Genomic DNA, 25398 nt, shown 5'->3' with positions numbered 1-25398 from the left:
TCGTTTTGCAATGAACTAGAAATTTGTTAGCTTGTAGTTTAAAGATCACGGCATCGATCGTTGCGTTGGCTAAATTTTGTTTAACCATTTGAGAACGATTGGTAATTTGTATAGTCTTCTTTTTCGTTAAGGTCGAAAACTTATCATCTTTTGAGTTATTATCTTCTAAGTACTTTCCTTCTTAAATGTTTGGATTGATCTTACGTTTTTTTCTGCGGGATCTCATGAAAATCTTTTATTTATGAATAGGACAATCCTTCCGGTAGCTTTAGCCAAGGAGATGGTGGATCAACAATCCAAACGCATCCTTTTAATTTTGGCCAAAGCCACCGGAAGAATTGTCCTATTTCTACATAAATCCACAAAAAAACGCATACCTATCAAATCTTACCTTACTGGTCATTATATCTCCAATGGCGCTCTATTCCGTCGCAAAACTACTTAAATGTTTTTGGAAAATGACTTATCCCAAATACTTCGTGCCTTCCCAATTAACATGAATTCTTTTGCCAAATTTTTTGTATGGACGGAAATAAAATCTATCCAGGATTTTTTGCAAGCCAACGCTATCGCAGAGAATCTTATCAAATTAAACCACCAGCCCGATACTATGTGTGGCTGGGGAGTCTTATTCGTATAATAAAGTTTCGGCTATTAGCTAACTTAAAATAGTCAACAAAAAATTGTTTCAAAGATTTTATCTTTCTTGTCTTTGTCATGAAAGTTCTTTCTAATCTTATCCTGCCTGAAGGGTATTTTGGAGAAATTTATGGAAATTAGAGAACTTCGAAGTCACGTTTAGAGTAAACTTTAAATTGGAATAGTTATTTGGGAAAAGTAGAAGATTCTGAAGATTTAGAATAACATTCAGACACTTTCAAAACATTTTCAAAACACTAACCGATTTAGTTTTATTGAATCATTGAGATTGATTCTGTTAAAAATCTTTTATTTTCTTTATTCTTAAAAGTTATTGTACGATTTTGACAGTTGATGTTCTTAAATCGTTCTGCTCTATATATTCTGTTTTATAAAAGAAAAACAAAGAATTTCTTGTTCCAGAACACAACCAGAAAAATCTTCTGAGAGCCCTGGAAAAGTAATTTTCCTTCAAAAACATGACTAAAGATAGAAACAAACTGTCAAAATCTTTTATGATTTTCCGCAGAATATCAATAATCATAATGAATTGTACGAAAAAAAAAAGATTTTTATTAGAATCTACCACTTTGTTTTCCAAATCAGTTAGTTTTTCCCATTTTAAAAGCCTCATAGACATATAGAAAGGAATGGGAGAGATAGTTACCTATTTTTGATTTATAACTTACCATTTAGTAATCTTTTCTTGATGACGAATACCTCATAGAAGAAGAAAGAAAATTTTTATGAAAATTTCTTTGACGAAGAAGAAAGCGCATTCATTGCAATCCGCACATTACTGTCCAATTTCCTTGAAATTTTATTTCATTCTTGGTAATACATTTATGATTTTTTTTTTACTTTTTCAATAATATATTTTTGTTCTTTTTTTTAATATGTATGACAACAATGAAATAATAATATTTTATGATATTTTTTATTGAATATTACATAATTCCATACCTCGTAAGTAATATTTCCATGTAATTTATTCATCTACATTGACTATACTGTTCCATTTTGCATTAATTTATGCTGTTGGTTTTCTTCTTCTCGAATGAATCTTTTGGAATAATAAATCTTTTTTTTTTACTTTTTTTCTTGGTATGTCGTACAATTCAAATATTACATTAAAGTTATAGGTAAGTTTTTTTTTTTCATCTTTAATTACAACAAAGCGATTGGCGTTTTTATCCGTCATTTTCCACTTTCTTCTATATAATTTCTGACGAGAAAAATTCCTAAATATCCGATTTTCATCTTCCACTATTGAAGCAAAATTTTCTTCTAAACTTTTCTTATCTTTTTTTTTAAATGTTGTTTTTTTCTTAAGAAGGGTACAAAAGATAAAAATCTTGATAAATTTTTTGAAGAAAAATGTGTTTACTGTATTTTTAAGGTTGTGTTGGTAGAAAATAATTTTTGTTTTTGTTGGTATTTCATCAAAAATTTCTGATTTGGATAAAATCTTACGCCAGTAGTTTTTTATTCATTCTCTTTGAGGACTTTTTTTACATCTTACAATATCGATTCTTTTTTTTAAAGAGAGAGATTAATATTGATAAAAATTTTTAGTACACGTCATGATCATAGGCACGTGTAACGATATCATCTCCCTTTTTGAAAAATCTTATTCTTGGGAGGAAAAAAAGTTTTAATTTTTGAGCAAAATTAATATAAAAAGCATTTTTTGAAGGTAGGAAACTGAGCCAATCTGTGAAAAATTTCAAATTATTTGGTGAATTTTTAAAAAATATTTTTGTCTTATTTTATTTACAAAATATCCTTTGGGAAGAACAAACTCTTTGAACGTATTTTGTAAAGTTTTCTTTTGGAATCCTCTCTAAACTTTCTTAAAATTTTCAATTTTCTTCAATTTAATTCATGAAAATTTAGTAGGTAAAACAAATAAAAAGAATTCTCCTCTATTTTCTGTCTTCCTAAAGTATCCTCAAAACAATCTGGATTCCTTTATTGACTTATCTCAAGCACTTCGCTTTTCTTTAAATGAAAAATAAACTTTAAATCTTTTTCTTATTTTTTCTTCCACAGTTTTCTTTCAATTTTCTTATTTCTTATCATTCAATCAATTCCTTATTTTTCTTTATTCATTCCAATTTAAATTGCTTTACTCTTCCAATTTCCTACCTTCTGGGATTTTTCTTTTGACAAAATGAATTTTACAAATTAAAAGAAAATAAAAATTTTAAAAACTTTTGTTCTATTTCAGTTTTTCGAGTTTCTTTTTTGGAATTTTTTTCTTTAAACAGTATACATTATTTTCTCGATGTGTGCGCCATAAAAATTATAACATTTTATTTTTTTTTAATTACAATTTTCTCCATATTGATTCACTTTTATACAGCTTACTCAACAAATAACGATCACAAACTGATAAAATTTCATAAATTGTGGATGTTATTTACATCTAAGACCTAGATTGTGAAGGAGTGTGTGTGTGTTTTAATTGATTGCTAGAATTAATTACACATACAATTTTCTTTTAATTAGTTCAGTTTGTCCTTCATTTTTTTTTTAAATTTCATTCCACATCCTAAAATCATGCTCTATTGATAAATACAAGTTAAGGGTTTTTTCTTCTATAATCTCCTTCATACATTTTACAATATTTTTTTGGAATTAAGTATTTTTATTAATATAATTTGTTACTATCCATTTTTTTCAGTAATTTGAATACTTTTTTTTAAAGTGTGTTGTTTGTTGTTTTTTTTAGAAAAAAGTTTGTGTTTTGTTTTTACTTGTTTTTATTTCAATATTTGAAAACCTCTTTTAATTTTCAAAAAAAAAAATCATCTTCCCAGTGAACTTGCAAATTTCTTGTTGATGTTTTCCTGTGACTTTGCTAAAATTTATTTATTTTTTATTTACAATATTTTTACAATTTTTTTCGTATCCTTTTTCCCAATACTTTTGCTATTTTTCTTTTTATATTTTTTAAATTTAATCATGAAAAAATAATTCTGCAATCTTTTCGATGGGACTTCCATCGTCTTTGTTTTTCTTCCTAATACTGCTGCAAAGTGAATAAAAAATCTATATAAGGAATGCTGCCCCTGGAAAAGCTGCAATGCCTGAAAATAATTTTTTTTCTCTTTATTGTCTAAGGACTAAAATTATTCTTCTTTTTGTGATTCTGTCCTTGTTGGATTCTCTGGATCGTATCCCACAGTTTCTTTCTCATAATTTCTATTCAATCAACATTTAATATAGCACTACAGTGAATCTTTTAGACATAATTAGTTTGAATATGTTTTTTCGGAGGTTGTTTTTTTCTTTGAAAATTCCCTCCACAATTTTTTTTTTACCAAAAAACGAGTAACAACGAGATATTTTTCTTTCGAACTAAATTTGTCCTTTTTTTTAGGAAACATTCAATTTATATTGACCTATAGAATCACTATCTTCAAATGAATTTTTTTCTCTTCATTTTCATTTAGGGGAAAGGGAAATGTTGTGCTAAAGCTATAAAGTTCCTGATTGTGATTTTTTTCTTTCCGAAAATCAGATTCATTTCTTTTATGTTCTAAAGTTTTTTTTCTTTTAAAGATTTGTTTCCAAAAGTCCTTTCAGGTGTGTCTCAAAAATCACTCGAAAGTCGTGTAGGGTGTGTGCAAAGTTCAGGAAGTGTCAGGAAACGAATGCAAGTTCAGTTGATCATACATTGAATAAAGTTACGGAGGCTTGGGTGGTGTAATTGGGGGTGTTTGTCGACTATGGTGTGATCCATGGACAAACACGCGGGTTTTTGTCATGGTTTAAGTAGGAGAAAGAACACCAAGAGTGTCTTTAGACCTTAACAGTTGCAATTGGCATTTTGTGCACCCTGCGGTGGGTCCGTGAGACGCTGCCCTTTGGGACCACCTGCCACAATTGTGGGATCTGTATCTAGACTCTCTGACATTTTGTCGCAAATGATGTCCACTAATCTCTCGAAGACAGACTAAAAGAGATTTTTTTTTATTTAAGAAAAAAAAATTTTTTTTTCAAAGAAATTCTTTTAACTCACTTTGACATTGACGTTCTCTTTGGCTGATGTCTCGAAGAATTCAACACCCAACTGATCGGCCAGTTGCTTACCCCGCTCGAATGAGATTACACGTTCATCCTCCATATCACATTTGTTCCCAACTAGGATCACTTGTGCATTATCCCAGGAGTACGTTTTTATTTGAGTCACCCTGTAAATGACGTTATAATATTCAAAATGTTAAATTTTTGACATTTAATTCCACCCGAATGATAGCCGAAAATGCACGAAGGAATATTTCTAAGAGATAGATCGATAATTAAGGAAACATAAGGAGTTTGTAAGGAACTTTTGAGTCCATTGTGAAACGCCTCTTCTTCTCCATTTTAAAGTTTTACGGCGGCTATTGGATTCCTTCCAGATCCATAAAGCCAAATTTTAAAACTTAATACAAAAATTTTCTTGTTAAATCTATATAATAAAGAAAGGATTTCGTGTCTGTACAGCTATACAAATCTACACCGTTTGACCGATCGTGATGAAATTTGGTACAGAGACTCCTTATATCAGGCGCTTTCGAGTGGCCGTATTCATTTTCCCCCCAAAGCCCCCCTTCAGGTAGCCCCCATATAAAAGTCATGCATTTTTTGCAAATTTTTGAATTTGGCGCCTGAAATGTTGTATGAAAATGATTTCTTCTCTTTGCAAATTTTATTTTCGGGACTGATAAGTTTTCCAAATATACTTATAAACCATCATAATTTTTTCTCTCTGAAATTTGCGCGAAGCGCAACAAATCCCCGCGAAGCGGGGCGAGGTAAATTGGAGCGAAGCGACAATTTACCTCGTAACTAAATATTGTTTAAAAGATTCTATTATGACAAAACTTTCTTACTCAAATGGAAAACAGGAAATCTCTTGGGAAATCTCCTTTGTGATTTCTTATTCATTTTTGATTATATCTAATAGATGGCGTATCTCAATTGTTTCCTCGCACAAAGAATTTTTCTATACAGAAACGGGTTAAATCCTTCAGTACTTTCCATTTTTTGTTAATATTTTTTTTTATCCTCAAAACAATAAAGCATAGTTTTGTGTAGAATTTCCATAATTATTAGACCATCCCTTTTAATTGAATGAATCCTTACCAATCTTGAACGGAATTAAAGCTCTCTTCGTTTGTGATGTCGTACATGAGAATGAATCCCATTGCACCGCGGTAGTAGGCTGTTGTGATGGTTCTGTACCTTTCCTGGCCGGCCGTGTCCTTAAAAAAAAACAATAAGAATAATTTAATAAACTTTTTATTCTATATTAATTTTCTTTTCTTTTTTCTATATACATACATATATAAAATAAATTCATACATTGAATACATTGAAAAATGTAATGCTAATTTTAATCTAATCTTTAAAATCTACAAGGAAAATCTTTGCAGAAAAGAAAATTCCTCGTGGAATAATTCTGTGATAGAAAAATATTCTCTTTGAAAGAAAAACATCGGGGTCGTTCTCCTCGTTTTTTTTCCAATTTGATTAAGGGGTGCTGCGGGGTGTTTTTGGGGTAAAAGTGGGACAAGGTTTCCCTGTTTATTTTTTCCATTGCTTCATTTCTCCTTTGACACGGAGTGCAACACTGTGTGAAACGGAGCAATGTCAATTTGGTATGACTGCGAGGAATTTATAAATAACAAATGCAGAGCATGATTTGCTGTTCACAATGCTATATAATGGAAATCCCTGGAAAATTCCCTTTTTCCATATAGCAGATTAGCCCTCTCATGCTGCTGCTGCTGTTGTTGTTTTTTCTCCTCGTGTGCAATTGATAGTAGCTAATAATCTGCTACACCTCTTAATGCAGCAAAGGTGCAAAGTGGTGTGTAACACATCTATGACGGAAATTCAATAATTCCATCACAATTCTGCATTAAAGGATCCCTACTGTGTGTATGATGTGTATAGGTATTTCGCACGCGATCGATTGAAGGGTCTGAGGAGGGGGGTCTCCTTGCATTCCTCGCGTGGTGGAGCTACCACAACTTTTCATCCTTTTGAATCATTGATGTGACATCAAAACAAATACCATAGACACCGTATGGGTGCCAACCAAAGAGGACGAGGCAGGAGAGAACAGTGAAAGGAACTTCCATTTGTTCTCTATAGCATTCTCCTTCGAATGCCAAACTTAATATGTTTATATTTACGTTGTAATATACAATACAAATAGACAGAAGCAGGAAATTTTGAAAAATTATTTCAAAGAAAAATTGCAGGATAATTTTGGAATAGTTTTGCAATGTAGGTAATAAATAAAGAGAGTTCTCTAAAGAACGATTGTTTTCATAATTCTATATGCTACGTAATATCGTTTTTCGACTATATCCTCAGAGTGAAGACACTCATCGCACACGACTGTTCCATCTTTCTATTTCTGATAGAGCAGTGTGGTAATGTTGGGGCTTCTTACAAATTAATTGATTTCTTTCTGTGCTATGTATAATACATACAAAGATATATAGAGCAAAGCACATTTACCCATATTTGCAGCTTGACGCGTTTGTCGTGCCGAAAGACAGTTTTAACTTTGAAATCAATGCCCACAGTTGACACGAAGGCTGATGTAAAGGAATCGTCGGCGTAGCGGAAGAGAAAGCTCGTTTTTCCAACACTAGAGTTGCCGATTATCAGCAATTTGAACATGTAGTCAAAATTCTGGTCAGCTGCATCCTTCTGCCACTTGGGATCACCTCCGCCGGCCATCTGCAATCAATGAGAGGTGCAATTATTTTTTTTTCAATTCCACTTTTTTTGCAAAAAAAATATATAACTTTTTAATAAATGGGAAAAACTATGATTTCCTCAATTAGGTATACTTTCTCTATATTTAGAGTACGGTAGTTGGACAAAATGTTCCAAATTAAGTTATGAAAAATGAGTCTTTTAAATTGAGAATTATGTGAAATTACTTTGTTTCCCAATTTTCTTGTGAAAGTTAATTTGAAAAATTTCCATAAATAATTTAAAGAAAATTCTAAAAATTTTACTTTGTATGATGTAAAATCTAAATTAAAAATATTTCATTTAAAGAATTCTTTCTAAATTATAAAAAAAGGATAAAAATTCTTAAAACTCAAGCTCAAAGTCTTATCTCAATTCATTAAGACATGCAATGAGGTTTTTATTGTGATGTTTTCAGAAGATATTTTCATCCTATTACAATTCCATAACTAGAGTTATCTTAGATACGTAAAGCTTTACGTAGATTATTAACTAATCATAAATTTTGTGATAACATTCAAATTAACGCCCTAGAGCTATTGAAAATGGGATGTAATCTTTGAATTATATATGTACATTATGTTGCTTGCCTTTCGAAACAAAATGTTTCTACATAATACAAATATGTAATTTCAAGGATTTTAAACATCCAACTTCCCAGAGGAAGAAGTTCTCAGAAGAAGTAGATTTTCCTTAACTCTCTACACATGAAGTTGCTGGTCATCAAGGATAAAACTTTCAAGAGCGTTAGGGGCTAACTTTATTGAGATAAATAAAATGAAGTTTCTTTTTTCCAATACATAATAAAAAGCCAACAAGTTCTATGAGAAGAGAGCTTCTGCTGCTAAATTTGACCCTGTATTTCATTAAATTTATTATTAAACTATCGCTTTCTACGATAAGACAGACTCTAGTAAAGTGAAGCAATTAAATATTATGGCACAAGACAATATCTGGAAGTTTATTATTGCAGTCTATCTGTTGTTCTTCACCCTCCCCATTCAGCCCGTAGTAATACAATCTGGAAGCTACAACGATACGTTGGTGAAAGGTTTTGTAATTGAATTTTAGCCCATGCTGTGCAAAAGTATTAAAATGAAACAATCTATATAGAGATAAAATTGTTATATTTTAACGTCCCCTCCCCCCCTCCTTTCAGTTAGATGGGTTTGTTTGAGTGTTGAGTGCTTTTATCTGCACATTTACAGATCATTTATTTAAATTTTTCATGCAGAAAATTCATATGGAGGCGCCTGGTTGCCCGTGGCGTGTAATTCCTATGTAAATTTTAATTTTCTCGTCAAACTGACCTAAATCATCATACTTCGTTCCGGAACACCTCTGGTGCTCCCCATCCCTACATGTGAGAATCACAGCTGGAAAGGGGTGAGTTGACAGACGTACGATTTGTCATAAATTATTAATGGAAAGCACACATATACATAGAAAATTATTTGGGGGATGCTTTCAACCGTGTAGAAAGCACGCGGCGGGGGAAGATTTTTGTGAATTGTCTGGGGTTTTACTGACATTCCCCATCTATTTTTACATCCGTAGAAAAATGATTAGAGCTAAAGTCGATATTGAGGTTCCACTGAGCAAACCATTTACTTTCTTCAAAATTAAATTTACCCAACTGTTTGGACAACACTAGATTTACGTGTATATACTCAATCCATTTTATCACTCAAAGTCCAATTGTGTGGGTGGAAGGGAGTTTTTACATTGGACCCAAAAAAGGATAAAAGAAAACCTCTTCAATATTTAAGTAACATGTCTCGTAAAAATCCCAAATGTTGATTCTGAATGATTAATTTGATGAATGCAAAATCAATTGCGCAAATGATTTGTCGTTCTCTTTGTTCTCCAATGAATCGGTAACATTGATTATCAAGTTATCTCTCTTTTTCTCTCTTTTATTTTTCAATAAAACTTTATTAATCTCAAATGGGAATGAAAAAATATATAATTGTTACGTAACAGATTTTATTATTAATTAAATATCCTGTAATAAAAGTAATTAAACTTCAGATTCACAGAGATATTATAAAGTAGGTATACGTACATAGTATATAAATATGTATATAATCAACGTTATTGTTTTTTATTCATTGTGTAACTGAAGTTTTGATTAGATACATAAATGATAGATAAAGTTTTCAGTAGTAACCTACTTTAACATAATGAATTAAGTCGCAGTATTTAAAAATTTATCCCATTTTTTTTCTTATTTAAAAAAAAAAATATGAAGGATTAATAAAGTTTAATTGCACGACCATTTAAATCGCATGAGTGACCTATGAAAAATGGAGAGAGAGAGTCCAATTTGCATATTTATGCATGCAAATTTTAATAAAGAATATCAAATTTATCTAAGAGATTATTTTAATTTAGAAATCTTATGATATTCTTTTCAATTTTGCATTTAATTTCACATTAAATGCTCATTTTAATGCAAAGTTAATTAAATTGTTTAAAGGCACCTGCCCCAATTTAAAACTTTGTCTATTCTCAAATTCAGGGGTTTTAATTCTTTTAAAACTTTACCAAGTGAGAAAAACTGTCTGAACTCTAAACTTTGTCTAAATAAAGCTCAAAGTTTTAAAGCTTCAATAAATTTATTCATCAAAGTTTCAAGGATTTATTTATTTATCAAAAATTGGTAAATAATCGAATTGTCTGGATGCTTTTTGGATATTCAAAATATGTCCGGTGAACCAAATGCATTGGTTAATAATTCAACGTCAATTATAAATAAAATAATAAATTAATTGTGTATATATATTGAAAACAGGTAGCGAAATAAAAGTGAAGTGGAAATTTGAGAAACGGTACATGTTGATTTGATTGATATTTTCAGTCGTTCACTCGTTTTAAATTAAGGAAATTGAGCAGACAAACTTCTCGTTAATCTTAAAAACTGGATATCTAATTCATTTTTTTGCTCTTTGCGTTCTTTTTAGCACATTGCTAACTGAACTGTAGGGAAAATATCGTATCTTTAAAGCAATCTTTGTACATAGAAAAGTTTGCTCTAGCAGACAACGAGGACAGCGACACATAGTCTGGAGCGTCTAGAGACGTCTTTTGAATGTCAATTGTTACAAAAACATCAAGAAAAAAAATTAAAAAGAAAAAGCCGAATGAATGAATTTTGTTTAAAATTAATATACAATTTTAAGCACCAGGCGCCTCCATCTTAATTCCCTCACAGAACAGAACAAAAGGTTAAATTTTCCGGTTAACATTTAATCAAGAGTATCATAATTAAAAGTGGAGGCGCCAAAATTAGTTGTCTTCTTCTTGATTCCCAGTAAATTTTGTGAGAATGAAAAGTTGATGGGTACTAGGCGCCTCCATCTCAAATTGTATCCAATTTAACGTCAAAGAAAAGGCGCAAGGCACAGCAGAAAGGTCAACTTGTGAAATTTTAATTAATTGAGAGATTATCCAAGTACTTATCCGAAACAATCTTATTTAAGAACTTTTTTTTTTTTTTACCTTAAAAGCTCCCTGTGGATTTTTTTTTGTAAAAACTATATAATACGGAAAATTATTTTGTGGCTAAATTTTCAGGTATTCCACAAGGTAAATAAATTGGAAATTGCCTTCCCGATTTAGGGCACACAGGAAGTTATATAAAGTTTCTCTCCTATATTCTATGTAGGTATATACTTTCCACCGATGCTTCCCAGATATTCCCAGCTCATCAAATTCCACGGAATCACGTTCCATTTGGTGGCGGTAGATAGCATTGATAGTGGAAATTTTGTACCAGTGATTTATCACTGTGAATCGAGCTGAGAAATAGGGTTGAGTGGGTAAAATTTAGGTGAACAATTATCAAGGGAAAATGAGACATTTTTTATCCAAACTATCAACAGCTACGTATCCACCAATAAAATTCCAACCATCTGCTTTTCCCGCCGAAGGCGTGTGTGTAAATCAAAAACTATCGATTTTCCATTGAGATTGTTGTGCGAAGGGGGCACAATATGGGGGCCATGTGAGGTGTAGGTACTGTGTGGCCTATCGGGGTTTGTGTTGATTGCGCAACGTGCTCTTCCTGCGGAGAAGTAAATCGTGCAGGTTCCACATCGTTGCAGGATTTGCACAATTTGTTTGCTATAAATATCACACATTTCTCAAGAATTTTATTTTTTTTCTTATTCTTCTATACGTCTCCCAACGACGACAGTGAGGCATCCCCTGGCGAGGGCGCCACATTAGTCAAAATGTTGCGAATGCGTATTTGGAGTGAATATTTGTGGAAAAGTTGATGACGACGGGGAGCTTTCTTGCAATTTTAGCACAAATACATTTTTCACGCCCCCGCACACATACCGAAAAGAGCCCCATGAACGCGATTACATCACTTACATTGTTATCAACTGCAGATTACTGCACTGTGGATTTTAAATGAAAATTTCCTGCCTCCCTAATTGGATGACGATGGTGGGTGGTGGGTGTCTGTACACGATGAATGGGGGCTGAATGCGAAAGATGGTTGATTGAGGAAAACTCCGTTCCACACAGAGTGACACACACTGGCACTGTGAGGTAGGGTGGGTTTTTTTCTTTCTCTGTGCTACTCGAAGAGAAAACTCTCGCTCTCCGCTATGTATAGGAGACAAAAAAGCACTGCCACTGGGAAAAAGCTCACACCACTTTGAGGGATGCCTTTTTTTCACACAACCCACGAGTACTTTGCACTCAGGTGGGCTTTCTTATCACCTTTGAATTCCTCTGGGAGCAATCTCGAGCCTATTTCTTGGCAAATAATCGATGTGTATGTTGCTTCGTGGAGCACCCAACTGAGAGTCTGTGGTGAATAACTTGCGAAAATGGTGAGTGATGAAGGATTTTCAATGAATTTCCCCTCATTGGGTGCGAATGGGATGGAGCTACCAGCACTTTCCAACTTTCTCTTTATACCAAAAGAGGGGAAGCTCTCTCTATAAACTCATCACAGCTACTGCGTTCAGTGATACTTGATGAAATATACTGACTAAATTTTGCATATAATTCAATTAATTTGACTTTATAGTTTATGCTTTCAACAAGTTTTAATACTTCAAAGTTGAGAGTGGATAGGATTAGTGATGGAATAAATACGATAACTGACTATTTGAAGGTTTTATGATATTAAATGTGATCAAAAAAATTCTTAAAGTCTATTTAGTATATAGGATTTCGTTAGAGTTCGTGATAATATTAATTTTATTCTCAATCTCCATTTTTTGAAGTGTTTGAATATGTAAGCATATAAGATCTAAAAAAGATAATTTTAGGAACATTCTTTAAAAAATTGAAAAATATTTTTAAAGAAATCATTAAAAGTTATTAAATTCTTAATAAAAAGAAAGAATAATAAACTTTACAACAATTTTATAAATTTTATGAATAAGAAATTAAAATTTTGTTAAGTCGGAAGTGCTAAAAATCTGCTATTCAATCCAACTATTTTAATGTTTATTGCACTTTCATCAAGTATTTATGCAAAAAAAATTCTCAAGGATAATCCTAAAAAAAACTAAACTGAATTAAAAATTAATTAAAAAAAAAATTGTCAAATAAAATGGTTAAAAATCCAACAATCTACTTGTAGCTATTTTTAGGATCCTCGACTTTTTCCTCAAAGATCCTTAGGTCCTTGTTTGTGTTCTTTCAAAATATTTTTTATATGATAAGAATAAAACAAAAACTTAAATTGGTTTCAGTTTTAGAACGAAACTAGTCAAGAATTTTAAAAGATATCTAGATTAATTATTAATTTTTGCAAAAGTATATCCTTCCCGTATAAACGAAAACGATCTTTGTACAATTAACAATTATTGAAATTTGAAAATTCATTTTTATACTTTAATAAATGTTTCAATTCTATGTAATTCTTTTAGAATCTAAATTTTGTGTTAAAAATTAATAAGACTAAAAACATTTTTTAAATCCCTTTATAACTTTGAAAATCATCCCTACTACAAGTCCACGCCTTACTCTATGTAAGGCTTGATTTTTTTTTTACAATTTCCACTGTGTGATATACTTTTTTGCAAACTCACCGTTGCTAAAACACTCCCTTTTTGTACACAAACGCTGATAGATTCAAGTGAGTTTCCACCAAATCTTCCTGATTTGAACTTTTGAGCTTTTTTTTGGAACTTTTGGGATGTCTTTTGGAAGTTTATAAATTTTCTTCAGGAGACACAAGAGACACTCTGTCACACACAAGTCAATGGAAAAACATTGTGAGATTTTACTTATCGATCAGCTGTCTGGGGTGTTCCCTCTGTCCTTATCGCTCACGAGTTTTTCCGACCTTTGTCAGCGAACCAACCGAAAATCGATACTGTTTTCGTGGAAAATTCCCGTAGTTGGTTTTCCAACCATTTTCCCCACGGAAAAAGTTCTGCGCCGAAGCTTTTCTGAATTTCCCTCGCGGAAAAGCTCATTGTTTAAATTTTCCGGTGGCGCGCGGTGGGATGTTTAAATGCCCACCACCCCCAACTGACGGTTTTCCTGTTAATTGTATTGCCAGTTACATAGGGCTTCCCGTCAGGTGGAATGGGCAAACTGGTGGACTTGTAAGAAAAATTGCGTGCAACCACGCTTGTCACACACTCCAAGATTTATTGTGGTCTGGTGGCATTTAACACGTCCGCAGGCACTTCAGTTCATGACGGTGGAACGGCAGGAGAAAATCGATAGCGCTAACTTTCTCTGGCCCCTAGTCATTGTCCTCAATTCCCACACTCTCTCTTTACTTCGCTACTCCGTGCAACTTTGCTGCTTTTCCTATCCCATGGGGGCTACTGTAAATGGAGCACTCCTAAATCTACCCAGAATCAATTGAATCCGGATATGGTGGCTTTTGTATGTATACACCATATATTCTCCTAGTGGGGTAATTACAGCAAAAAGGATTGGGGGAGATTGAAGTTCTCAGCGTGTCCCACGGGGACAACTTCAGCCTCCCAGGGAATAGTTGTGTGCAGAAAAGTTTCAAAGAAATACAACATGAAGGAGTCGAGTAATATTTGCACAAGACTTGGGGTGTGTAGTGCACAATATTTGCAGGAGCTTACATTGCAAATGAAACTGCACAAGGTTTTGTACTCTAAATTAAACCATTCCTTGTTTATTTGGCAACAGAGGTTAAATATGGGGAAGTAATTTTGAACGTTATAGCACAAAATTCCTTTTTACAAAGTTAATTTAGTTGATGTACATAGGGACGTGTGGTTTTTTTTACTCAAAAAAATAAAATAGTGACGTCATTCTTTAGATCCATTTTTAGGAAAACTTTCTTGCGGAACATTCCCGCCAGATCTTATTGTTAGTGGAAATTAGGAAGTCTTTTTGGTGATTTTTAATTCTTTTGAATTTGTACAAGGTCTTGTCAAGATTGTTTTCTCGAATAAAAACTTTTCTGATGCAGAAACGAGTAAACACCTTTTATCAACCAAAAGTTAAAGTTAATTTAATAAAAAATTAGAGTAAGAAACATAAAAAAAGCTTTTTTTAATATTCTCAAACATTTTGATTGAGACAGCATCTGCTAAATAAATCAAATAAATAATTAATAAATTAATTGAGTCAGTCAAGCGATTGATCAATTATGATCAATGATTATTCAATATAGTAAAATTCCCTACAATATAATAGAAATTAAGTTTTCAATATAATTTTAATTTTAAATAATTAAAGATTTTCAATGTTGAATTAGATACAAAATTATCAAATAAGGCTTTCACAGAGATCCTTCTCATTAGTGCCTCCAATAACATATGTACGTATACAAAGAATAAATAAACATGTTTCTTTATTTTACAATCATAGAGACATTTCTTTTTAAAATAAGTAAATATTTCCTCCATGGCATATTGCGCAAATTCTGCAACCAGCATCGAAAGACTTATGAGAAGAAAAAGCAAGGAATATGCTTCTGTAAATATTTCATTAGATGCTCTCTCTCCCTTGAGTGAATATTTTCGGGTGGATGAACTTTGTGCTGCAAAAGGAACAGAGCGGCTGCCTTGGTGTAAGTCGCAGACGCAATGAATAAAAAAAGGGAACATCGCAAGGATCACGAGTGTGCAGGTTACGTGATTATATGTCCTGAGACATATGCTTATTTTTTTTTGCACCTGACGTACCTTTTTAAACAACAATATAGAGAGATATCGACGCGATGCCAGGTGGTGCAGGTATATAGCCCTGTGCACGAATCCCTCTGGCGTACTTCGCATCTTCCGTGCGCAATAGAGGAGGGCAAGTAAGGCGGGAAAAGATCTCACACGTGAGATGTCGAATCCGAGCGCGGGGTACATTTCTCCAAATTGAATTACAATCTTCGAGTGCTCAGTGTGACGGCGAGGAGAAAAATGAGGTATTTCCGCCTGAGGATCCGACATGACAGTAAATTCCGCAAATTCACTCTGTTTACCCTCCGAAATCCTATCCGCAGTGTGGGGCGAATTACAACTGGATTTACCGACGTGAAAATTGGGTAAATTGCTCACGAGACTCACAAGAATTTACATGGAGGATTTCCACCCCATGTCTGGTCTTCTTATCTCACCGCCACCAGGCGCGAAGCGAATTTGCTCCATATTCGCGATATTGGTAAGAATACACCTGCAAATTTTCAAAATCTGTAAGTACTACCTATATTTTCGCGATTTTTCCTCCAAAAATTGAGAAAATCGTTCAACTAAAAAAATTCTAAAGGATTTTTTATAATGTAAAAAATAAAATACGCAGAATTGCTTCTCCTGAATTATTTTGACACAGTACAACCCTTAAAATTGTAATGAACACATACTTAAAATTAACGAATCCTTCAAACTTTTCTTGTGGGGCTATTTAAATGCCACAGAATGTACTTTTGCGCCAAATTCTTCGTGACTTTTCACACACTTTTCCCCGAATCAACAAAACCCCTTCAACAACTTCCCATACATGAGGAAGGAGTATGAAACTTCTGGAGAAAGTCATTTTCTTGGGAGCTAAACCACTGAATCTCTTGTAACCTCAGCGCGTGTCAAATACGACACATATCATATGGAAAACCACAGAGGATAAGAGAAGGTGAAAGGCAGAGTGTGAAAGTTTCACACCTCTATGTGAATTCCTGTGGCTCAAACTTTGAGAGCTTCATTGCGGCACTTTTGGGGGATGGAAATTTCGGGGAATTTTCTCGCATTGGGTGTGCAAATGAAAATTAATGAAAATGAATTTTTCATGCCACTTTTCTACCTTCCAATTCAGGGGTTTTTTGACGAGAATGAGTAGCGATATGATGGAGGGGAAAAGCGAAAAATTTGATGAAGAACTAGGCAAGTGGATGACACGGGCATCCATGGAAAAACGACTGAATGGGCGGGAAAATGTTAGAAAAAGTGTCAGACAAATTGTACCTGACATCGATATGATGAATTGAAATGCCTAGAAATAATTAAATTAAAATATTTTTTTTCCACGAGAAATACCGCGCAATGCCGAATATGGGGTCAAGGTGGAAGTTTATCGTAATTTTCTAAATATTGTATTGATTGAATTCCCACAAATACAACACATCAATATGGACAGGAAGGAAGGTAAAAAGGTAAAACGGGTGGGAATGTGGGGAAAAGTTGGTAGCTCCAGCAATAATATTTGTGTTTGTAACGTGTTCTACATATTAATGATTTCTCTCCCAAAACAGAATGGTTGTTATCGTTTAATGATTGGTGTGCATGATAAGGTCGCAATGTGGATATTTTTCTTCTCTCTTTTTTTTTTATTCAAATTGCGCCATAGATGGGAGTGAAGGAGAGCCTACAGAAGAATGGGGCACAATATATAATTTATCACAGAGTAAACTCCCTGACAGTGGTTGGGGGGTAGGTATAGTGTATATATGGAATAGTTTGTAAGCACCTACTGCCGAAATTAATTATTCATTCTTGATTATACGGGAAATTTTGGGTGGAATCCTATTAGATAGGGACAAACAAAAATATATTCTCCCATCAGCAAAGGAAATTAGAGTGAAAAACATAGCGCGATGACAAAAATTACATTCCCTCGTGTAATTATTTCATTTAAAAATAAACTAAATTTTCCACACAATGTATAATGAAATTTTGGTGTAAACCTAATAAAGAGTGAGGTAATGAATATTTTGCAGAGCTGACGTTCATTTGGCACACAACAGACTAATTTGGAGTTACATTATTAAAAAAAATTATTAATTTCGGTTTTTTCTTGAAAATTTGACCTGAAAATGTTGAGAAATTAATTTCAATGAAGTTTTGGGAATGCAACCCTTTGATTTTCTTTGAGAACTATTAATTTTTCTTCGTTTAAAAGTTGAAAATATAAATTGTTCTAATTCTAGTCCAGGTAAAATAGAAAATTTGTTCCAAAGAATTTAATAAAATTTAAACCAGAATTTTTGAGATTGAATAAAGGTTATAAATTCTTCTGATGAATATAGGATCTCCAACAGTTTTACTTGTTGATTTTCTTCATTTTAAGACCTCCTTGAACTATTATCCACTTTAATATAGTTCACAGAACTTAAACTATTTTGCTGATGGACATTTTGAACATTTTCTCTTCATCCAACATTATTATGTATTTCCCTGCATTATATTATATAAATTAAGGAGTCAAGTTGATACTTGCGTTTATTACGTGAATTGCCATGGAGGATAATCTTAGGCTACCTTTTTGAAGCATAGAGGTGTGCTTGTTCATTTAAACAAGCATTCAGGAGACATTGGAATTTTAGCAAGTTGACTGATGTATACGCATTGTTTAGATGACGTGCTTTATGACACAATTTAAACACATGGGTCTGAAACATTTTCCCCATACATTATGAACCTACTCCAGGTAATACAATGGACATTTTGAACCTCTAATGCTGGACATCGCTATGTAATTAAAGCTTTTTCAAATATGATGCAATCTCTGAAGGACATTATGTTGCTTCCAGGATATTTATTATTAAAAAAAAAAGTAATAAAGGACCCTGACGGGTACATTGAAGTCCACCGGGTGCTTCATTTTGTCATCCCTTTTCAATGGACTGCGATAGCACATCGCGCGTTTAGTCCGCAATTAAGCACAGTTGGTCAATTTATGATTGATTTATCACAGCTATGGTTCACGAATCCCATGTGCAGGGATACCCGCCAGACACAAATTTAATAACGTGTACCTAAGCTCAAAATGTGGCGGTAACATTTCCACTATATGTATGCCCTCTTGCATAGGGTGGAGGAGGATGGGAAATTGTAAGGGCAATCATGAGTGGTTGTGGCAATTGAAACGAGCTTTTCATGTTCTTTGATGGAGGGTGTGGGGTTGTGTGGTTGGGGTTGATTTTAATAAAGTCATTCAATGGCGAGGCATTAAAGGTAACATACAACCCCCAATTGCCGTTCATGAAGCTCCACAGACGTGGATGAAAACGCACGATTGGAGACGGAGCGGAGGCTATATACTTCCGAAATTACTAATTCATGCTCGAAGCTTCCCTATCGTGTGTGCTGTTCCCAATGCTCACAGAATGAGCTTAAATAAATTGAATATAATTGCAGAATAGATATATTCCCAACCACTTGTGTGTGAATGTTGTTCTTTTCTTAGACGCGCCCCGCACACTCCAAATGGTGGCCAGACGCATGATTTGACGTCGAAGAAGCACCTGTTTGTGCTCTATATGAACGCTCTCCGTGACACTCTCTTCTGGGTTAAAACCCTCTCCCATATATTTTCCTTGCTTTCCGCGATAGCCACCACGAATAGGCGCATTGGGCACAATAGTGGCGCAATAAGCTCAATGACTACCAAAATATGTATAATTTTATTTTTTTTTTGTATAAACTCTTTTCTTTTCGAATTAACCTTACACTGAAACTCATTTTCAAGGTGGTGTTGCTAAAGCCTAGAATGTAGCCAAGGTAGCCAATTGTGATGTAATCTCCCGTTAGTTGGGTATAAATAAAGAACCACCGAGGGCTTCGGTCTCTTTTGGTGGTTGATCTGCAGCACAGACACGACATTGTGGCGACGAGGAAAAAAGAAAAATTAGTGCGCGTGTGAGTTATGGCGGTTAGTGCAGCGAGTGCTACGGCTTCCGGACGTTCTGGATGGGTGGGCACAATTGAAGCCTTCGTACCAGGCGAAGAAGGAGATTTTGAGATATACTTGAAGAGAATGGAACATTATTTCAAGTTAAACAAAGTCACCACGGATGAGGAAAAGGTATCCGCCCTCATCACGTTGGCAGGGGAATATTGCGTTAAAAAATTGTTGGGTGCTGTGCATCCAGACGCAATTGAAAGTAAGACCTATAAGGAGTGCACAGATATCCTGAAGACGAAACTCGCCCCGAAAAATAATGTGGTTGCAGAAAGATTCAAATTTTTCGAGAGGCGCCAACACGAAGAGGAATCCATCAGTGAGTTCGTCTCTGAAATACAAACCCTGGCACGAAAATGCAACTTCCAGGAGTACAAGAAGGAGGCACTGCGTGACCGGATTATCTGTGGAGTGAGGTCGACAAGAATTCGGCAGAGATTATTGGATGAAGCAAAACCGCTGGACGAAACTCTCAACATCGCTCTTTCTATGGAGTTAGCTGAAGAGAACATCAAGATGATGAACCCCAGACAAGTGGGAAAAATGCATGGCTCAAAAATTGGCGCCAAGAGAAGTCACAGTGGTAGCAGAAGCGATAAGCGAGAGAACAACAGACAAAAGAGGAGCGGATCACCCATCAGATGCTTCCGATGCGGAAAGTGGACAGACCACATCGCAGTAAATTGCCCAGAGAGAAAAAAGAGCTTCAACCAGAAGTTCAATCGTACTGATGAGAGGGACAAAGGCAAACAGCGGAAGAAGCATTTGAATGCAGTGGTGGATACAGAGAGTGATATCAGCTCGAATGATGATGAGGATGATCGCATGAGTTATCGTCTACACACTATGAAATTGGCGGTGCTAAAAAAATCATCTTTCGCGTCGGAGAAGGACAATGAAGTCAACGGAGTTGAGGAGGAGGTGGTAGAACGCGAAAGTGATTGCGAGAGCGTAAGAGATGGTGAAACCGTGAGTATGGTACCCCATAGCCCTGAAAGAGAAGACCCAGTAATTATTAAAGTGGGCATTGGTAAATGTACACTGAGAATGGAGGTTGATTCGGGAGCTTGTGTGTCGGTGATACACGTAAAACAATATCGTGATTATCTTCGTGAATTTCCACTAAGGAATTGTGAAATGAATTTGCGTGTAGTTACGGGAGAATCAGTAGAGATTTTGGGGAAAATTACTGTGCCAGTTTCAATAAAAAATGAAGGGGAATGGAAAGAGATGGGAAAACTCGATTTGGTTGTCGTGAATTCAGGTAAATCTTTTTTGCCTCTATGCGGGAGAAACTGGATTTCAGTATTGTTTCCGCGGTGGAGATCACTGTTTGGGGCGGAAAAGGGGAACACGGCGATGAACCAAATGTGTGTAAAAACGGAGGTCACATTGGGGAGTGATAAGAGTTTAATAGAGAAATATGGGGATGTATTTGATGTGCAAGACACATCACCGATAAAAAAATTCTCCGCTAGTATTGTGCTGAAACCCGATGCAAGACCAGTTTTTCACAAGGCATACACAGTGCCTTTTGGAATTCGTGGAGAAGTGGAGAAAGAATTAGACAGACAGGTAGAGAAAGGGTTTTTAATTCCTGTGAGTTCGTCGCGTTGGGCATCACCCATAGTGGTTGTGCGTAAAAAAGATGGAACGATACGCATGTGCATGGACGCCAAGTCGACAATTAATCGGTACGTGGAATTAGCGCATTATCCATTACCGCGAATAGACGAATGTTTTCAACCTTTGGCGGGGTGTGAATATTTTTGTGCGTTAGATTTAGCGGGAGCTTACCAACAATTAAATGTGGACGAAAATTCGCGAGAATTATTGACAATCAATACGCATAAGGGACTTTTTCAGTACACGCGATTGGTGTTTGGACTGAATTCCAGTCCAGCAATATTTCAAGCGACAATGGAGAGAATTTTGGTTGATATTCCTCGCGTCATGTGTTACATTGATGACATCTTGATAGGGGGAAGCACGCGAAGAGAATGTAAAAATACGTTAATATTGGTTTTTGAAAGATTAAGAAAGTTTAATGTAAAGGTGAACTTTAAGAAATGTATTTTTTTAAGAAAGAAATTCAGTATTTGGGTCATGTGTTAACAAAAGAGGGAGTTAAACCAATGTTGGATAAATTAGAAGCTATAAAATCAGCTGCGGTGCCTACAAATGTAAAAGAATTAAAGGCTTATTTGGGGTTGCTTAATTATTATGGGCGATTCTTGCAAAATCTTTCGCCGAAACTTTCTTCTTTGTATGAGTTGTTAAAGAAAGACGTACCTTATGAATGGACCCGTGAACACCAAAAGATTTTCAATCGTAGTAAATCATGGTTGTCCGCAGATAGTATTCTCACACACTATCAGAGTGGCTTGCCCCTTGTGATTAGCGTGGATGCTAGTGGAAAAGGGGTGGGGGCGGTGCTGTCGCACGTCATTGACGGACTGGAAAGACCAATTTTATTTGTGTCTAGCACCCTCTCGGAGGCCGAGCAAAGGTATTCCAATGTGGAACGAGAAGCCTTAGCGCTTGTATTCGCGGTAAAGCGATTTCACAAATATATTTACGGACAAAAGGTGACGGTGTTTACGGATCATTCGAGTCTCAAAGAACTTTTCGGGGAGAATAAGAAGAATAACAATGCGATAGCTTGTGCAAGAATCGCGAGATGGGCAATACAATTGAGTATGTATGATTTAAAGATTGTGTATAGAAAGGGGGAACATAACTCAAATGCTGATTTTCTTTCACGATTTCCCGGTCCGGGAAAAACAGGGATCGCGGAGTTAACAATTAAATTTCTAGACGTAAAGGGAGATTTGCCGGTACACGAGGAGGAGGTACGCACGGAGACCAAAAAAGATGAAGTATTGCAAAAGGTTATGGAATGGGTAAAAAATGGTTTTAGAATCAATGCAAACAGTGATAAAGAGGCAATCAAACCATTTCATGCAATGAAACCACACCTAAGAATTGAGAATGCAATCTTATATCGGGGGGACAGGGTGGTAATTCCGAAAGTATTACAGGGAAGATTTTTGAAACTTTTTCATGCGGGGCATGAGGGTATTGTAAGGGCAAAATCCTTGGCGAGAGGAATATGCTGGTGGCCGGGGATCAATGGGGAGATTGAGAAGATGATCAAGGAATGTGTTGCTTGTCAAGAGGGGGCACCAAAACCGCGAAATCTAAGATTGACGCCCTGGACGCCAACGTTGGCTCCATGGAAAAGAATTCATATTGATTTTTTTCATTTTGAGGGTAAATCTTATTTGTTGATAGTTGATGATTTCTCAAAGTTTTTGGATGTTCATTTAATGTCAACTACGAATGCGGGTGCCACGACATTGGTGTTGCGTAAGCTCTTCGCGATCTTTGGGTTACCGATAAAGTTGGTTAGTGATAACGGTCCACCGTTTACTTCAAATACTTTCAAAGATTTTCTTAAAAATAACGATGTAGAGCATGTCACGACTCCTCCGTATCATCCTCCTTCAAATGGGCTAGGCGAAAGAGCGGTACAGACCGCGAAAGCAAGCTTGAAGAAATTCATGAAGGATAATTTGTTGAAAAAATTAAGTGCGGAGGTAAGATTGTGTCACTTTCTTTACAGATATAATCATACCCCTTCGACGGTCACAAACCAATCTCCGATGACGACAATGTTAAGCTATGTACCACGGACTTCTCTTACCATAACGACGGCATGCGCGAAATTGAGAAAAGATGACTTGAAGCCGGGGGAGAAAATATATTATTTCTTCAACCACGATTGGATTCCCGGAAAAGTGCTAGAGAAGCAGTCAAGGGTGGTGTACATCATACAAATCGGGAACGCTCGCATTAAGGTCCATAGAGACCAGATAAAACCGCGGCAGAGTAGCTTCATAGAGCTGGAGGACAGCAGTGACCAAGACAGCAGCGATTCAGAGGAGTATCTGAGTCCTCCGGAGTCCCCCATGCCAACCCCGAAGGCGCCACCAAAGCCACCGATGAAAAGTGAAGAAACTCCAAGGCGGAGCCGTCGTTTGTTATCAAAAAAAAGGTTAAATTATAAGATGTAAATTTAGAATACATAGAGGGAGGAAAATGTGATGTAATCTCCCGTTAGTTGGGTATAAATAAAGAACCACCGAGGGCTTCGGTCTCTTTTGGTGGTTGATCTGCAGCACAGACACGACACCAATGAAAACTTTTTCCAAGAATCTATAAAATTACAATTAGAATATCCATATTTAAAACAAGCCTAATTCATTTACTTATAAATTTAAAATTACTATTTAGGTGTAAGGTTGAATTGAATTGAGATAAACTGGGATTGATCACTTTAGACCTGACGAAGAAACGACATACATCTTAGAAACGACTTATACTGTTTAAAAGTTAGGAATTTCTGAAGGTCCAATCCTATGTTTTACTCTCCTTGTATAGAGATTAGTTGAGCTTTTTCGATTATATGAGGGTTAAAAAAATTATAATTCGTATTTCAATTATTTTTTGGGCACAATTTGTCTGAACAGTTTTTATGACACATATCATATTTTCATATCAGTTTTTATGTAGAGTATCCATGTAGCTCTTATGAAGTGTCCATCCAGTTATATACATCGCAGTTTTTTTTTACTGGTCCACATCTATGCAGTTTTCATGCAGTTTCAATACAGACATATATCACAATTTTATGCGCAGTATTTTTCAACATATGTACAGATTTCAGTTGTTTCTATAAATGAAAATATACTTCCTTCGCAGTATTTGACTATACCTGTGCAGTTTTCTTGCAGTACCTAAATAGACATCTGAAACAGTTTTAGCGCAATATCCATTTTTTTAGCAGTAATCTACGCCGTTTTCAGTAATTACGGAATCATCGATATTGTTTTAATGCGCTGAGTATCTATGCAGTGATTAATTCTAACTTTAAATGCAGTACTCACATGATTTCACACAGTTTTATCATCATTACAACCACAACTCTCACCAGGAATGCCACTACAGCACCCAATGAGCGGGAGTTGTGGAGAGAGGCGCACTCTCATGTCGGCTCAACACCCGCACTCAGGAGTGTATTTCAGTTGGTGAATCGTCGCGGCGTTGGCCAGACGTCTCGGAAGTCATCCTCGAGTGGTTCGCGAACTATCAAAGCACGGACACACTGGATCGGAAAATCCACAAGACTTTGAAAAAAAATTAAAAAAAGAAATTCTTTACGTTAACTTCAAGTGTGGTGTGTGCCCGTGAGTTAATCAGCGTCAACGAGGAAGAATCCCCAAGGGCGGGAGAGTTGTGTGCCGAAAATAGGACGCCCAATCGGGGAGTGATGACTTGTGTGTGACTTTCAAATGTGAAAATCGCCGAAAAACGGTCTCAAATGCCTCTAAAGCTCAAACGATGATCGTCATGGACGGAATAAATTGCGCGACACAATGTTTGTGTGCCTCGGAAAATTCTTTCTCTCACAAATTTTACATAATTATTTTTAGTTCAATCAAAATTTTCTCATCCCGACCGAGATTCCCTGGGTGGTGGAATACTCTCTCTCTCTTACTGACAAAAATCACACCATGCATGCAATCCAGGATCTATTGCGAATAGGCCGCGTGACTTTCTTCATAACCGACCCAAATTCAACAGGGCCTAAATTTTTTTTCTTCCTCTAGCGAGCTCTATGCGGATTTCTTTGTGCTTGTTTTTCTTTCTTTGTGAAAATTGATTTTAAAACCATTTACCGGGCTTGGTGGAGAACAAAAAAAAAAGAGATCCCTAAAGCAATTCCCAGTGCGGTCGTGCGAACTGAAAAACTTCACCACTATTTATGCCATTCCTGCAAATTTTCATTTACAAATTTTA

The 25398-nt window shown here is 35.2% G+C and overlaps 4 protein-coding genes across 8 annotated transcripts in view; 3 read left to right on the top strand and 1 right to left on the bottom strand.

Moving 5' to 3' along the window:
* The window catches only part of LOC129792688 (ARL14 effector protein-like), a 693823-nt gene that overhangs the window by 251358 nt on the left and 417067 nt on the right, over nt 1–25398 (top strand). The window lies entirely within an intron of this gene.
* LOC129792684 (ras-related protein Rab-3) lies at nt 1436–24741 on the bottom strand. 3 transcript variants are annotated; one of them, XM_055831998.1, is made up of 5 exons: nt 24486–24741; nt 7162–7386; nt 5776–5894; nt 4667–4838; nt 1436–4600 (listed from the first exon to the last, which is right to left on the bottom strand). In XM_055831998.1, exons 2-5 carry the CDS (start codon nt 7384–7386, stop codon nt 4454–4456), a joined length of 663 nt encoding a protein of 220 aa, XP_055687973.1. In that variant the 5' UTR covers nt 24486–24741; the 3' UTR covers nt 1436–4453. The 3 variants fall into 3 exon arrangements, with proteins under 3 accessions (XP_055687973.1, XP_055687974.1, XP_055687972.1); XM_055831999.1 differs by lacking the exon at nt 24486–24741 and adding an exon at nt 13464–13678; XM_055831997.1 differs by lacking the exon at nt 24486–24741 and adding an exon at nt 11785–12231.
* On the top strand, nt 19458–23723 carry LOC129792586 (uncharacterized). Of its 3 annotated transcripts, none has more exons than XM_055831794.1 (2): nt 19458–21230; nt 23162–23723. In XM_055831794.1, the coding sequence occupies exons 1-2, from the start codon at nt 19501–19503 to the stop codon at nt 23610–23612; spliced, it is 2181 nt and encodes a 726-aa protein (XP_055687769.1). In that variant the 5' UTR covers nt 19458–19500; the 3' UTR covers nt 23613–23723. The 3 variants fall into 3 exon arrangements, with proteins under 3 accessions (XP_055687769.1, XP_055687771.1, XP_055687770.1); XM_055831796.1 differs by having other exon boundaries at nt 19458–20505; nt 23162–23261; XM_055831795.1 differs by having other exon boundaries at nt 19458–20800; nt 23162–23250.
* LOC129792563 (uncharacterized) overlaps nt 24736–25398 on the top strand; it is a 94073-nt gene continuing 93410 nt past the window's right edge. Inside the window, exon 1 of the mRNA XM_055831731.1 lies at nt 24736–24976. The gene's annotated coding sequence lies outside the window, so the exon portion shown is untranslated. The remainder of the gene's footprint in view (nt 24977–25398) is intronic.

The sequence above is a fragment of the Lutzomyia longipalpis genome, chromosome 3, assembly GCF_024334085.1.
Source record: "Lutzomyia longipalpis isolate SR_M1_2022 chromosome 3, ASM2433408v1".
Taxonomy (NCBI): domain Eukaryota; kingdom Metazoa; phylum Arthropoda; class Insecta; order Diptera; family Psychodidae; genus Lutzomyia; species Lutzomyia longipalpis.
The sequence above is the reverse complement of the archived record's forward strand: the minus strand, read 5'-3'. Positions and strand labels throughout refer to the sequence as shown.

What these genes read in the sequence shown, in the direction of transcription:
- LOC129792684 (XM_055831998.1), bottom strand. Translation starts at nt 7,386, where the DNA reads ATGGCCGGCGGAGGTGATCCCAAGTGGCAGAAGGATGCAGCTGACCAG. An exon ending in TTTAATTCCGTTCAAGATTG is followed by an intron (nt 4,839 to 5,775) that starts GTAAGGATTCAT and finishes CGTCATTTACAG; the next exon opens with GGTGACTCAAATAAAAACGT. An exon ending in AAGAGAACGTCAATGTCAAA is followed by an intron (nt 4,601 to 4,666) that starts GTGAGTTAAAAG and finishes AATCTCTTTTAG; the next exon opens with TCTGTCTTCGAGAGATTAGT.
- LOC129792586 (XM_055831794.1), top strand. Translation starts at nt 19,501, where the DNA reads ATGGCGGTTAGTGCAGCGAGTGCTACGGCTTCCGGACGTTCTGGATGG. An exon ending in GCCAAGTCGACAATTAATCG is followed by an intron (nt 21,231 to 23,161) that starts GTACGTGGAATT and finishes CTTTCTTTACAG; the next exon opens with ATATAATCATACCCCTTCGA.